At 48.4% G+C, this 16,004-nt stretch overlaps 1 protein-coding gene and 1 long non-coding RNA gene across 2 annotated transcripts in view; both read left to right on the forward strand.

Annotated features, from left to right (window-relative positions):
- Nucleotides 1-16,004, forward strand: part of LOC310712949 — a 2,318,697-nt gene that overhangs the window by 1,822,544 nt on the left and 480,149 nt on the right. The window lies entirely within an intron of this gene.
- DLL3 (delta like canonical Notch ligand 3) overlaps nucleotides 1-16,004 on the forward strand; it is a 173,404-nt gene that overhangs the window by 56,242 nt on the left and 101,158 nt on the right. The window contains exon 6 of the mRNA XM_083516186.1: nucleotides 8,239-8,455. Within this exon, the coding sequence (XP_083372312.1) occupies nucleotides 8,239-8,455 (217 nt within the window). The remainder of the gene's footprint in view (nucleotides 1-8,238; nucleotides 8,456-16,004) is intronic.

Here is a 16,004-nt window from a genome sequence, read left to right on the forward strand (position 1 = left end):
TTCTAGGTTGCATCAACAGAAGTATAGTGTCCCAATCAAGGGAAGTAATAGTACTGCTCTATTCTGCCTTGGTCAGACCACACCTGGAGTACTGTGTCCAGTTCTGGGTGCCACAATTTAAGAAAGATATTGACAAGCTGGAACGTGTGCAGAGCAGGGCGAGCAAGATGATCAAGGGTCTGGAAACCAAGCCTTATGAGGAACAGTTGAAGGAGTTGGGTATGTTTATCTTGGAGAAGAGGAGGCTGAGAGGAGATATGATGGCCATCTTCAAATATCTCAAGGGCTGTCACATGGAAGATGAAGCAAGCTTGTTTTCTCCTGCTCTGAAGGGTAGGACCTGAGCCAATGGCTTCAAGTTACAAGAAAGAAGATTCCGACTAAACATCAGGAAGAACTTTCTGAGAGTAAGAGCTGATGGACAATGGAATGGCCTCCTTCGGAAGGTGGTGGACTCTCTTTCCTTGAAGGTTTCAAAGCAGAGTTTGGATTGTCACCTGTCATGGATGTTTTAGCTGTGATTCCTGCATTGCAGGGAACTGCACTAGGTGACCATCCAACTCTGCAGTTCTGATTCTGGAGGGACTGGGCATTTACCTAGAACTTCATCATTCAAGAAGCAAACATAAGTATTAAGTGTGCATGTTACAAGAGGCGTAAACATAATAGGGCTTGCTGCCCGCCTACCTTCTGTGAGACAGGAAATTTATGAACCTAGGCATGTTTGCTTAGAAGAAAGTCCAACTAAATTCCATGAGACATGCCCCAATTAAGTACGAATATAATTACATTTGCATCCTTAAAACTTCCAAATTCAGTCGCTCTCTTCTGATTGTCCAGGGCACTTCATTTCCTGCCTCCCCCCCCCCCAAAAAAAACTTTTGGACCCTGGTGGCCTTGACCTCCTATCAATTATGTGGTTGGTTGCAATGACTGTAGACCCAAAGTGCTGACTCTGGATGGTTGAATGTTTACTTTGCTTGTTTAATACCTTCATGGTTGTCTCCAATACTCAAAGGAACCATCTTAGTCTTCCCCAGAGAAGCATCTCTTGTCCCTGGCAGTATGTACCAGAAGGTGAAGATGCACCCTGTGCTTTCAGATGTCAATAATGGTCCCCAGTATTGCTGCATGTAGCCAATTCTACTTTTTAAAATCCAAAATTTTATTCCAGCAACCTGATGATCCTGTTCATGAAAGACTTACTTCACTCATATTAGGGCTAATAACTTTGCTTGTAACTTCAGTCCTTTTATATCCGTGCTGAGCAATATGTTTTGTTGACAGTAGACTACCTAGAGAAGAAGTCAGTTGTCCATGTTCCCTTCCCAGGTGGCCATTTAGTGGGGACAGATTTGCTGAAAGCGTTGTCTGAGGGAGCAGTTGCACAAGCAAAGGAGGTTTGCTTCTCTTTCTGGTACTTTCAACTCCATTCCTATTGGCTTTCCAAAGACGACAGCTCAGGAGACAAATGGAAAGATGAAATGGAACTGCATCGGTGAGAAATAGAGGCTCCCTCCTCTTTTCTCGGCCTCTTGCTGTCCACCCCTTATCCTCTTGAGCCTTTCCAGTAGCATGGAGGGAGAAAGGTGTAGCAAGTGAGAGAAGTCAGGTTTGGCTCAAAAGCCTACCAGTTGTTGACTTTTAGGCTATGCATAATTCGTGTGGCGTATGTTTCAATATAATATTTAAAAAATGGATTGGAAGGTACTTTAACATGTGCTAGCTTCTCAGTGTTAGTACATAATGCAAGATTTTTGGATGATCTCTCTACTTACCACTCACCTAATTGTGTTTCTCTCATTTCATGCTTGTCTCTATGTGAACATGTGCTAATGTGTTACATTGAGTAGCACAATAGTTCAAAATACCACCTGATTTAAAATTCCATTTTGCAATGTAGCTCTCTGAGCAGAGAAGCTTCATCTTTCTAAATTTGTTCAGTCTCAGTACTGGTGAAAATAATTTGTCTTAGATAATAGACAGCAGGACAGTCAAGCTCTCTGGAGACCATTCTACCATTTTTGTTGTTGTTTAGTCGTTTAGTGGTGTCTGCCTCTTTGTGACCCCCTGGACCAGAGCACGCCAGGCACTCCTGTCTTCCACTGCCTCCCGCAGTTTGCTCAAACTCATGCTGGTCGCTTCGAGAACACTGTCCCACCATCTCGTCCTCTGTCGTCCCCTTCTCCTTGTGCCCTCCATCTTTCCCAACATCAGGGTCTTTTCCAGGGAGTCTTCTCTTCTCATGAGGTGGCCAAAGTCTTGGAGCCTCAGCTTCAGGAGTCTTGGAGCCTCACCTTCCAGTGAGCACTCAGGGCTGATTTCCTTCAGAATGGAGAGGTTTGATCTTCTTGCAGTCCATGGGACTCTCCAGAGTCTCCTCCAGCACCAGAATTCAGAAGCATCAATTCTTCGGCAATCAGCCTTCTTTATGGTCCAGCTCTCACTTCCATACATCACTACTGGGAAAACCATAGCTTGAACTTTGTTGGCAAGGTGATGTTTAAAACAGGTCTCAAGACCTTCCATGACCCCAGTTAATTTTATGGAAGCTGATTCTGTATTATCCTCATGGCTGTCTTGTAGCTCTGTTTGACACTCTTCCTGTGTTCACACACATTTTAAAGTGAAGATCTTCTAGACTGGAGTGGACTAGGGTGGTTACATGTAGTCAGAAACAGGTTATATTTATAATGCCTTTGGTTTGCACAGTGTGATGTGCCTTGAGATAATGGTCTCCAAACTTACCCTTGGTGTGTTAAATACCAGTACTCTGCCTTTTAATGTGGTGGTGATCAGAGTGCCCCTGGTCATGTGCAGAATGCTTCTCCCATTGCTGCTGAATATAATTCCAAGGAGCACCTTTCCCCAGCACATCAGGGAGTGGTGAGAGTGAGGAGGCTTCAGAGGTAGAGCAGTCATCTGAGAAGGTTAATGCCCCCTTTCTCAGAAATTAATAAATGGTTTTTACCTCCTCCCCCCGGAAGTAATTCCTTTTGAAAAAGTTAAGGAAACTATTGCCAGTCAGTGCTGATGCTGGTGTTTGGGATTGCCTGTTGCCTTGGCCTAAGACAGGGCCCACAAGAGCAAAACACAAATGGAAAAGACAATTGAAAAGGCTGAGAAGTCCTGCCCACCTCTCTCTAACTGTATGGAGTGCCAGTGGTGAGTATTCAGGGCTCTGTACCAGCTTAGAAGATTGCTCTTCTCCAGCACATGCTCATCTCTGAGCTGCTGAAAGGAATCAAACTGGTCCATGAGATGCAGAGCTGACCCCGAATCTCTCACTATCAATGCCCTTGTGCAGAGATGGTTTTCTAGGCTCTACTCTCTACTTTAGACTGACCCTTTTAAACTTAAGGGCTTTTAATGACATTTTAAAGAGGCATGTCATTGGATGAAGTTTACTATACAGCGGAAAGGAGCAGCCAAGCATACTAGGACTCAATTTCTTGACTTTAAGAAAGCCGACTTCATAAAACTTAGGGAAGTGCTGGGTGAGATCCCATGGACAGTAATACTAAAAGGAAAGGGAGTTCATGATGGCTGGGAGTTTGTTAAGAGGGAGATAGTAAAAGCCCAATGTCAGGCAATACCAATGAGACGGAAACATGGAAGGTGCCTAAAGAAGCCAGGGTGGCTATCTAAAGAACTTTTAACTGAGTTAAGATTAAAAAAGGATGTGCACAAAAAATGGAAAAGGGGGGAAGCCACCAAAGAGGAATTCAAACAAATAGCCAGCACGTGTAGACACAAAGTCAGAAAAGCTAAAGCACAGAATGAACTCAGGCTTGCTAGAGAGGTTAAAAGCAACAAAAAAGGCTTTTATGGGTATGTTTGTAGCAAAAGGAAGAACAAAGAAACAGTGGGGTCACTCAGAGGAGAAGATGGTGAAATGCAAACAGGGGACACAGAAAGGGCTGAGCTCCTCAATGCCTTCTTTGCCTCAGTCTTCTCCGATAAAGAAAACAATGCCCGACCTGAAGAATTTGGAGCAAATGATTCAGCAAAGGAAACACAGCCCAGAATAACTAAGGAGATAGTACAAGAATACTTGGCTAGTTTAGATGTATTCAAGTCTCCAGGGCCAGATGAACTGCATCCAAGAGTATTAAAAGAACTGGCAGATGTGATCTCAGAACCACTGGCAGTCATCTTTGAGAATTCCTGGAGAACAGGCGAAGTCCCGGCAGACTGGAGGAGGGCAAATGTTGTCCCTATTTTCAAAAAGGGGAAAAGAGAGGACCCAAATAATTACCGCCCAGGTAACCTCCAGAGAAGCGGACACGGAGCAATGGATCCAAACTACAAGAAAGAAGATTCCACCTAAACATTAGGAAGAACTTCCTGACAGTAAGAGCTGTTTGACAGTGGAATTTGCTGCCAAGGAGTGTGGTGGAGTCTCCTTCTTTGGAGGTCTTTAAGCAGAGGCTTGACAACCATATATCAGGAGTGCTCTGATGGTGTTTCCTGCTTGGCAGGGGGTTGGACTCGATGGCCCTTGTGGTCTCTTCCAACTCTAGGATTCTATGATTCTATGAGTGGCACTAGCTGTATCGTAGTAGCACTGTGACCCAGTCTTGTGCCAGTATTCCTGATGGTCACAATCTGTGCAACTAAGGCAGTGGTGGCAAACCTTTTAGAGACCGAGTGCCAAAACTGCAACCCAAAACCCACTTATTTATCGCAAAGCGCCAATACGGCAATTTAACCTGAATACTGAGAGGGACGCGGGTGGCGCTGTGGGTTAAACCACAGAGCCTAGGACTTGCCGATCAGAAGGTCGGCGGTTCGAATCCCCGCGACGGGGTGAGCTCCCGTTGCTCAGTCCCTGCTTCTGCCTACCTAGCAGTTCGAAAGCACGTTAAAGTGCAAGTAGATAAATGGGTACCACTCCGGTGGGAAGGTAAACGGCATTTCCGTGCGCTGCTCTGGTTCGCCAGAAGCGGCTTAGTCCTGCTGGCCACATGACCCGGAAGCTGTACGCCGGCTCCCTCGACCAATAAAGCGAGATGCGCGCCACAACCCCAGAGTCAGTCACGACTGGACCTAATGGTCAGAGGTCCCTTTACCTTTACTGAGATTTTAGTTTAGAAAAAACAACTCATATATTAGCATCTTTTGTCGTGAAAGAAAAAAAGCAGCAACAGAGCTTTCAGTGATACAAACAACTTTTTATTGAAAGGTAAAAGTTTGCATTAAGGATGATCCAAACAAAGGAAAGTAATCCCAAGTGCTTTCATTGACTTAAAATTATTTGGCAGAGAATTCCACACTTTAACGATTCCCCACTTTTAAGCTCCAGCCCGAGCAAGCAAGCATTCTTGGCATGGCCCTCTGAGCGCGTGCAGAGCGGTGCCCTCCCATCACACTGCCATTTCCTGAAAGGGCCCAAGGGCTGTCCCAAGTGCTAGCCCCGCTCCCTCGCCCAGCCCTGACCAGCCCTTATGTAGGGTGTGTGAAGCCTCAACCTCCCAGCAGGCGGAGGAGGAAGGCGGCTGCTTGGAACTCTGGGCAGCCCACCAATGTGGCAGCGTGCCTCTGAACTCGTGCAGAGCGGTACACCCTCCCCATCCACAGTGGAGGCTCCCCAAGGGAAAACGCGCACCCTGGAGGTTGTGGCTCCATTTTGCACCCCTCGATGCCCCATCTTAGGCGCGTCTGCTCGGACACAAATCCCAGGATCCATGCCCAGCCTCTAAAAACAACATCACACCTGCATCACATATCCGAATGAGACCAATGCCTCACCCGGCCCTTCCCTTTGCCCCTCCCTGGCCACAAGGCTGCCTTCCTCAGTCTGGGCATCCTGTGCAGAGCAACTGAGCAAAAGGAGCCCTAAAGGCGCTGCAGCAAACGGGCCAGTTTGGGGATTTCGGCTCTTTACTGTCCTGCTTGCGCAGCACCCGAAACTGAGGGCCCGCCAAAATCATTGCCAGTGCTATTTCGCAATCCGCTTGCACAAAATACTAATTGCCACAATATGCTCCAGAAGCCTCCATGCAATTGGGTGCAATGAACTCAGGCCAAAGAATAGCTGAGACCCCCGTTTTGGAGAGAGTCGGCGCCCTGACGGACATCGCATCTCGCTCCTGCCGTGCAGTTTTCTATGCCGACCCGCTACGCACATGGTGCTCTGGCTGCCCAAGTTGAGCTGAGGACTCGGCGCGCCACCTTCGCCTTCTGCCAGCTTTGTGCTGGGGCGACGGCGCGCGTGCCCACAGAGTGCCCCCTCTGGCAAGCATGCCATAGGTTCACCACCACTCACCTAGGGTAACTTGCAATATGAGGTCAGATCTATAAACTGCTACATATGAAGGTAACCTGTATTTGTTTAGGTCTAAAGACCTATGACCTTTAGGTTTTCTAAGCCAAGAGCATTCATCGTTAAGCCTTGCAAGAACTGAAATGCTTTGACCAAATCAAGTCTAACGAAAGTGAGGCTCCTCTGCAAGTGAAATGAAGTGAAAGATTAGCTATAAGTCCAAGATGTCTTTCATTCCTTCTATCCTTGAAAGTGCTTTAGCTGGGATAGGGCTAGCCAACATGGAGCTGTCCAGATATTGTTGTTGTTTAGTTGTTTAGTGGTGCCTGCCTCTTCGAGACCCCCTGGACCAGAGCACGCCAGGCCCTCCCGTCTTCCACTGCCTCTCGCAGTTTGGTCAGACTCATGCTGGTAGCTTTGGGAACACTGTCCAGCCATCTCGTCCTCTGTCGTCCCCTTCTCCTTGTGCCCTCCATCTTTCCCAACATCAGGGCCTTTTCCAGGGAGTCTTCTCTTCTCATGAGGTGGCCAAAGTATTGGAGCCTCAGCTTCAGGATCTGCCCTTCCAGTGAGCACTCAGGGCTGATTTCCTTCAGAATGGAGAGGTTTGATCTTCTTGCAGTCCATGGGACTCTCAAGAGTCTCCTCCAGCACCAGAATTCAAAAGCATCCATTCTTTGGCGATCAGCCTTCTTTATGGTCCAGCTCTCACTTCCATACATCACTACTGCTGTAGTCCAGATATTATGAGACTCCAACTCCCATCAGCTGCAGCCATCATGGCCAATGATCAAGGACAGTGGCGTAGTGTGGGTTGCTGGTGCCTGGGGCGGGCAAGCCACTGATGCCACTAGAGCCCCCCCCCCCACTGGAGCCAAGCGGGGCCATGCTGACATGGCCCTTGGCGGATAACCCCCCCCCCACACACACACACCTGCAAAGAGGAGTGCTGGGCTGCACTGCACTGGGGTTGCCCCTTGCCTGCCTCCCTCCCTCTCTCCGCTCCTGCTCACTGTGGGCCTTGGCTACTCTGCTGCCTTCGCCAGGGTGGGGATCCCTGTGGAAGCTGGTGCCTGTCAGGGGGGCCTGGTTGCCTTGCCCCCCCCAGTCTCCTATGCTGCACATTGATCAAGGATGGTGGGAACTGGGGGCCAACAACATCTGGAAGGCACCCCTGGGTTGGCAACCCTTGAGCTGGAGCATTTACAATGTTAAGTACGCTTTTCAGGAACTGAACTGATGGGATGAAGCCAAAATAATGATCAGTTGGTTCTGCTTGGAGCTTAAATGTCAGAATGTGATCAAAATGTAAACCCTATTTAAAACACATGACAGGTATGTCTTTTGTATTGATTATATGTGAGATGCACAACTGCAGTGGATTAGGGGTCTGAACACAGTGAGACATGAGCCACTGGGAATATATCCTGTGCAAACTCCAATGAAACACATTTTTTTTATTGTCATTTTAAGATTAGTACAGTGGTACCTTGGTTTAAGAACAGTCCTGTTTACGAACGATTCGGTTTACGAACTCCGCAAAACCAGAAGTAGTGTCCTGGATTGCGAACTTTACCTCGGACTAAGAACAGAATCCGAATGGTGGAAGGGCACTGGTGGTGGGAGGACTCATTGGGGAAAGCGTGCCTCAGTTTAAGAACAGTTTCGGTTTAAGAACGGACTTCCGGAACGGATTAAGTTTGTAAACCGAGGTACCACTGTATTGTCTGTCTCCTGAAAACCTGAGTTGGGCCCTGTTCTCAGACTTATAAACTAAGAGACAAAAAACGCACAAGGAAAAGAGTCAAGAGGAAAGGTAACCATGAAGCAAGCATTTAAATCTAGCTGGGACCGGGTCAATCTCCTCTTTCCGATGGTCTTACACAGGAGACAACCTCAGCGGATTGTGCCTCAGCCTCTTCCATCCTGGGCAAAAAGGCCTAATCACTCGGCTCTCTGTCCTTTTTTTGCAGGACTTGGAGAATGACTACAAATGCACCTGCCCTCAAGGTTTCTACGGCAAGAACTGCGAAGTCAGTGCCATGACCTGCGCCGATGGGCCTTGTTTCAATGGCGGGACCTGTGTGGAGAAACGGATTGGCGGATACACTTGCCACTGCCCAATGAATTACCACGGTTCCAACTGTGAGAAGAAGATAGACCGGTGCAGTAATAACCCGTGTTTGAACAGTAAGTGTTCCTTTCCTCTCCGCAGTGTTTCATTGCACTAATTAAAGGTAAAGGGTAAAGGGACCCCTGACCATTAGGTCCAGTCGTGACCGACTCTGGGGTTGCGGCGCTCATCTCGCTTTATTGGCCGAGGGAGCCGGCGTACAGCTTCCGGGTCATGTGGCCAGCATGACTAAGCCGCTTCTGGCGAACCAGAGCAGCGCACGGAAACGTCGTTTACCTTCCCGCCGGAGCGGTACCTATTTATCTACTTGCACTTTGACGTGCTTTCGAACTGCTAGGTGGGCAGGAGCAGGGACCGAGCAACGGGAGCTCACCCCGTCGCGGGGATTCGAACCGCCGACCTTCTGATCGGCAAGCCCTAGGCTCTGTGGTTTAACCCACAGCGCCACCCACGCCCCTACACTAATTATGGCGATCCTAATTTGGATTTTGAGTATCACAAATGCAGTAGGGTGTTTTTTTAAGCATATACTTGTAAGAGGTGAACTGTAATCTTGCTGTGTCTTAAGCAAGGCTTCATTTATCTAGCACAGAAGACTACAGCAGTTGTAAGGTTTTAAAGAATGTCCACAAAACTTTGCAAGGTATTTTAGGAGGGACATGTAATGGTAAATCACTTTATATTTGGGTAGACATTTCCCATATCTGCATACTATTGTGTCAAAAGTGCCCGTAGCTTTTTGGTACAGAAACCCTAGTGAAGTAGTTTGCAGTTAAGACAGTATTTGTTAATTTATTGTTAAAAAGCGAAAGGTTACAAATTGGCTCTTAGGATAAGCTTTTCAAGGCTTTCCTGCTAGATTACCAAAATGTATGTTGAGGCTCCCTAAAGGTAATGGTAAAGGGACCCCTGACCATTAGGTCCAGCCGCAGACAACTCTGGGGTTGTGGCGCTCATCTCGCTCTATAGGCCGAGGGAGCCGGTGTTTGTCCGCAGACAGCTTCTGGATCATGTGGCCAGCATGACTTAAGTGGTAAACCAGAGCAGCACACGGAAATGCTGTTTACCTTCCCACCAGAGCGGTACCTATTTATCTACTTGCACTTTGACGTGCTTTCAAACTGCTAGGTTGGCAGGAGCAGGGACTGAGCAACAGGAGCTCACCCCGTTGTGGGGATCCGAACCGCCGACCTTCTGATCGGCAAGCCCTAGGCTCTGTGGTTTAGACCACAGCGCCACCCGCAACCCTAGGCTCCCTAGGAAGGGTTAAAGTTTGCTTGCATTCTCCCTGCCAAATGCTGTTGGATGATGGCTCCAGTCAGCCCGGTCAATATGGCCAATGGTCAGGGCTGATGGGAGTTGTAGTCCAACTATGTCTGGCGTATACCACCTTGGCTACTATGCCTCTTGATCTCCTCCTCCCCAGTATACGAGCCGTGACGTTTTCCCCAGGGACAGAGTGAGCGTGTGGCAGGGGACCCTAATGCACCCTGCAGTATAGCTGCTAGTTGTGCAGGGATCTCAGAGGCTTCCTTTCTTACCCAGAAACATGGACTTATTCCTGAACTCTGACAAAGGGAGGAGGGCAGAGTGTCAACGTTAATTAAAACTCCCATTCAAAGACAACAACAGAATATTCAGTTCTCACATGGTGAATTTCACTGGGAGGAAACTGACTTTGCTGATGTGTATAGTACTGCTTGCATAGCATCCCAAAAGACTGACTAGTGCGTGCTAGTAACATTCATACCACACATTGTGCATAATAATAATAATAACAATAATAATAATAATATATTATTTATACCTTGCCCATCTGGCTGGGTTTCCCCAGCCACTCTGGGTGGCTTCCAACAGAATATTAAAATACAGTGGTCTGTTAAACATTAAAAGCTTCCCTAAAGAGGGCTGCCTTCAGATGTCTCCTAAAAGTCTGGTAGTTGTTTTTCTCTTTGACATTTGGGGGGGAGGGCGTTCCACAGGGCAGGTGCCACTACCGAGAAGGTCCTCTGCCTGGTTCCCTGTAACCTCACTTCTCGCAATGAGGGAACCGCCAGAAGGCCCTCGGAGCTGGACCTCAGCGTCCGGGCAGAACAATGGGGGTGGAGATGCTCCTTCAGGTATACTGGACAGAGGCCGTTTAGGGCTTTAAAGGTCAACACCAACACTTTGTGCTAGGAAACGTCCTGGGAGCCAGTGTAGGTCTTTCAAGACTGGTATTATATGGTCTCAGTGGCATAACATCCATGACAGCAGTGAATGTATTACAGGGACCAACCCAAGACTCTGAGTTGCCCCACCGAAATCTAGACTTGGAAGATTTATTCTGCAGCCAAGTGCCTTGAGGTTGGTTCTTAGAGCTGGGGCTTTGAGCAGAAAGCTGGAGCTGGAAGTCCAGTGAGCAGAAGATGCTGCTTGGTTGAATTCTCTATTGAAACTCTATATCAGGCCTTATACCAGGGGTCTTCAAACTAAGGGCTGCGGGCCAGATCCAGCCCACTAGGCTCAGAAATCTGGCCCGCGGACCCTGCCGCCCGCTCAGTCAGTCCCTGTGCACTGAGGTAAACCCAGCGAGCACAGCATTTCCTTGAAAAGTAGTCGCAGATGCCTCGCCACACGGGTGGGACTGGGTGGGCAGCAGCGCTTCTGCGGCTCCTGGAAGCTCCTGCAGCCATTCGGAAGCCGTGGACGCCTCACCGCACGGGGGTGAGGGGACTGACTGAGTGGGCGGCCTTGCTGGTGAGCGGGCTTGGTGGGCACAGCCGCAGAAGGGGCTATGCAGTGGTGGCGGCGGCGGAGAGGCGGGCGTACAGCGGTTGTTGTTTAGTCGTTTAGTTGTGTCCGCCTCTTCGTGACCCCCTGGACCAGAGCACGCCAGGCCCTCCTGTCTTCCACTGCCTCCCGCAGTTTGGTCAAACTCATGCTGGTAGCTTCGATAACACTATCCAACCATCTCGTCCTCTGTCCTCCCCTTCTCCTTGTGCCCTCCATCCTTCTCAACATCAGGGTCTTTTCCAGGGAGTCTTCTCTTCTCATGAGGTGGCCAAAGTCTTGGAGCCTCAGCTTCAGGATCTGTCCTTCCAGTGAGCACTCAGGGCTGATTTCCTTCAGAATGGAGAGGTTTGAGCGGTAGTGTCAACCTAGTTGGCAAAGTGTGTGCAGGATCGCTCGCCAGTCGCGTCCCTCCGGGCAGCTTTGCTCTCCCAATCGCCTCCTCTGTGGCATGCGCTCTTCGGCTCCCAATGCCCTTCGGGTCAGTGCAGGGCAGGGGCTGCGGTTGTCCCGAGAAAGTGCACAAGAGGAGACTACTTTTGCAAGAGGCCGCAGTGAGTCGTGGGGATGGGCGACCCACGGGCAGGCTGCGCCGTGGGGATCGGGGGGTAGGGAGATGTGGGCAGGCTGGCGCATGGGGATTTGGGGTTGGAGGACAGGCGTGCTAGCTGGGTGGTGGTGGATAGGGGTTAGGGCGACATGCAGCAAGTTGGATAGGATAGATAAAACTTTATTCGCATTAGCCAATGGCCATAGCAACAGTAAAACATTACAGTATACGCAGAAAGGAGAATTTGATATAAGAGCACAATTTATAGTCCTGAATCAGCAGTCAATTAGTGGCCCTCATTCTGATTGCCCCTGCTATGAACCTAGCAACCTTTGCTGTTATCTGCTCATTGTGATCTGATAGAAGAAAGGAGATTGTGGCAGTGGCTGAGTGCCCTGGGATGGTTAGTACGAGTGGGGTGATGATCTCGTTCCTCGGGTCTTTGAAGAGAGTGCAAGACAGGAGGACGTGTGTCGCTGTTTCGGTGCTACCGCCTCCACAGGGGCAAAGACGTTTCTCAGGCGGGATCTTTTGGAATCGACCCTCCAGTACCGCAGATGGCAAAACATCCAGTCTTGCAAGTGTAAAAGCACGTCTGTATTTTGGGATAATAAGCTTGTGCAAATATGGGGCCAGCGAATCAAAATGGGGAGATGGAAAATGAGCAGCAAGTTGGGTTGTGAGGTGGGGCTTAAGGAGACACGGGTGCAGGTTGGGTCATGGGGATCTGGGTTAGGGAAGCACATTCATAGGCTGGGTCGTGGGGAAGGGGGTTAGGGAGACGTGTACAGGCTGGGTTGTGGGGATGGGGGCATGGAAGGCCTGCATGTAGACTGGGCCATGGGGGTGAGGGTGATCCATGTGTAGGCTGGGTTGCAGGGACGAGCATTAGCGATATTGACCATCTCTTTAGCCAAAAGCAGCCCCTTACTTCCCACTGAAATACTACTAAGTTTATTAAAATTGTCCTTCATTTTAAATACTTATTGTTTTTCCTGCTTTTTGTGCACGACAAATAAATTACCGTATTTGTCGCTCCCTAAGACGCACCTAGTTTTTAGAGGAGGAAAACAAGGGGGAAAATATTCTGAACGAAACAGTGAATGTATGGTTTTTGTGGTTCATGCTGTGGCCACAGACATGTGATTTGACGGTGAGTTTGGGGTAGTCCAATGCAAAAATCCTGAGAATCCATGTGGAACCGTTCTTTGTAACCACATTTTTGCCCCACGAAACAGCAGATATGTGGAGTTTTTGGTGCAGGCTTTAGCCATGGACATTCTATGTGATCTGGTGGTGAATTTGGGGTGCCCCAATGCAAAAATCCTGAGGATCCATGGGCTTTTACTTCCCCCCTCCCAGGCAGCCTCCTTTATTGCTAGTGTCCCTTATCTCCCTACTGATCACTTGCCGATCAACTGCTCAGCAGCTTCATTTCAACACCCCCTTCCCTCTTTCTAAAAAAAAAGAAAAGAGGACAATCTGCTTTTCTCCCCTGGGCAATTCGGCTCCAGGGACCACGCATTCGCTCCATAAGACACACAGACATTTCCCCTTCCTTTTTAGGAGAAAAAAAGCGTGTCTTATGGAGCGAAAAATACGGTATGTGCAGTGTGCATAGGAATTCGTTCATATTTTTTTCAAACTATAGTCTGGCCCCGACAGTGTCTGAGGGTCAATGAAATGGCCCCTTGTTTAAAAAGTTTGAGGACCCCTGCCCTTGATTGATGCAGAGGCATTTAAGCTTCCTTAGCTTAAATCACTGAATTACATCACCAAGAAAAACAAATAAATGTTCCAGTTTATCATCCATATATTTCCTCAACAAGCTACTAATTGACTACTATTATAAATAAACATATGGTCTATGGGCACAATCATACAAGCCCGTGTGCTTTTTGCGCTATGGATCTGGCCTGACTTTAAAAGCCACAGAACATTTGTGAAATTAAGCCATTATGGTTCTCTGTGCAGTAAGAAATTGTGCAAATAAACCACAAACAACTTACTATTTGAAATATTTCTGCTTAATTTTCCAGAAGCAAGCGTAGGTAATTAGTGGATAGGTAAAAGAGGTAAAGGTAAAGAACCCCTGGGTGGTTAAGTCCAGTCAAAGGTGACTATGGGGTGCAGTCCTCATCTTGCTTTCAGGCCAAGGGAACCGGTATTTGTCCGCAGACAACTTTCCGGGTCATGTGGCCAGCAGGACTAAACCGTTTCTGGCGCAACTGAACACCATGACGGAAATCAGTGCACACGGAAATGCCCTTTACCTTCCCACTGCAGCGGTACCTATTTATCTACTTGCACTGGTGTGCTTTCGAACTTCTATGTTGGCAGGAGCTGGGGCAAAGCAACGGGAGCTCACCCCATCGCGGGGATTCGAACCGCCGACCTTCCGATCCGCAAGCCCAAGAGGCTCAGTGGTTTAGACCACAGCACCACCCGCGTCCCTATTAGTGGATAGAAGAGCAGCATGGAAAGAATATGTCCAAACTGTTGCCTTGCAGTACCTATATATTCATAGTTTACAGAATATTGCTGACCTATTGATGATATTAATAATACTTGGCTGGGGGACCCTGTTCATTCGCAAAGAAAAGCAGGCCTTAACTGGGTGGTTGCATTCAGACATCACAATGACTCAGTGTGGAAGAAATGAAGCTCGTCTTCCCCTTGCATGTGCCCCTCTTCTTCTCAAGGGTGGCCATGAAGACAGAGAACTTTCGCTTCTATTATTGATTAGCTGCAGTTTGACATTATGTCCAAACCCTGAACTGTAATTAATTTTAATAAACGTTTGTTGAAAGAAACCCGCTACATAAATCAGTTTGCAGTTGGCTTGTTCCAACAAAATTCCGGTTAAGATTAATGCACTTGTCAGAGAGTTGTAGATTTGGTTTTAAAGAGCCTACTATGAATTGCATTTGATTCTTTTCAATTTAGATTTCTTTCTTTAAAAGAACATATTTTTAAAAGCACACTTAATATGGTTTACTAATCAGATGCAGGTTTTCTTAATCACAGATGTTTATCCACTCTTGCTCTGGACAGACAAGGCCTGGTAGTAGTAGTAACAACAACAACAACAACAACAACAACAACAACAACAACAACAACAATTTATTTGTACCCCGCCCATGGTATAAGGCAGGGGTCCTCAAACGTTTTCAGCAGGGGGCCAGTCCACTGTCCCTCAGACCTTATGGGGGTCAGTCTATATTTTGGGGGGGGGGATGAACGAGGGACGATGAGCGGCGCATGAAAGGGCTCCGGAGAGGGGCTGCTTGAAATGGTGGCAAGTTGAGAGGGGCGCTCAGCCAACCGCTGCTCCTGTGTCTTGCGAGTGGCAGGGGCTGACGGCGGGACGATGAGCAGCGCACCAACAAAGCCCAGCCCCCTTCCTCCTCTAGGCAGGGCGGGGAGAAGCCAAGAGGAGGGAGGGAGGGAGGAGGCTCCGCCGTGTGAGGGAGAGGGAAAGAACACGTGCGCTGGCGATCCACACAGCGATTCTCGGACCGTCCGCAGGCCGGGTTTAGAAGGCAATTGGGCCTGGTCCGGCCCACGGACCTTAGTTTGCCGACCCATGGAATCGTAGATCATGGTGTTTGTCCTTCCAGCTTTGAGTACAAGTCTCTTAGCTTGCATAAGGGCTTGCATAACCCACTTTTATTATGCATCTCTTCCTTTCCTTTGGTGAATCCCTCGTAGCTGAGGAAGATTGTCTTCCATAAACACGGTTTTAACAATGAGTCCGTAAGTGACTGTGGAGGCCAGTTCTGGATCCACACGTCCATCCACAGTGGGGACATTGGTTTCCAGGCGGGAGTGGATCACGGTGTGGATTTGCCAAGTGTGCCTTCCTCTTAGCACCGTTTATCCCTTGCGTCCTGAGTTCGAGCGTCTTCAAAGTCCATGACGCCTTTGGTAAAGGCTGTTCTCCAACTGGAGCACTCGCAGGCCAGTGTTTCCCAGTTGTTGGTGTTTATACTACATTTTTAAGGATTTGCCTTGAGAGAGTCTTTGAACCTCTTTTGTTGACCACCAGCATTATGCTTTCCCTTTTTAAGTTCGGAATAGAGTAGCTGCTTTGGAAGACGATCATCAGGCATCCGCACAACACGACCAGTCCAACGAAGTTGATGTTGAAGAATCATTGCTTCAACACTGGTGATCTTGCTTCTTCCAGTACACTGGTATTAGTTCAGCAGCTATATGCATCTCTTAGCCCCCACATCACTGGGATATAATTTAAGAGTGCAGGAACATCAGCAGGTATCAAG

This window comes from Podarcis liolepis, assembly GCF_965112155.1.
Source record: "Podarcis liolepis genome assembly, chromosome: 7".
In the NCBI taxonomy this organism is placed as follows: Eukaryota; Metazoa; Chordata; class Lepidosauria; order Squamata; family Lacertidae; genus Podarcis; species Podarcis liolepis.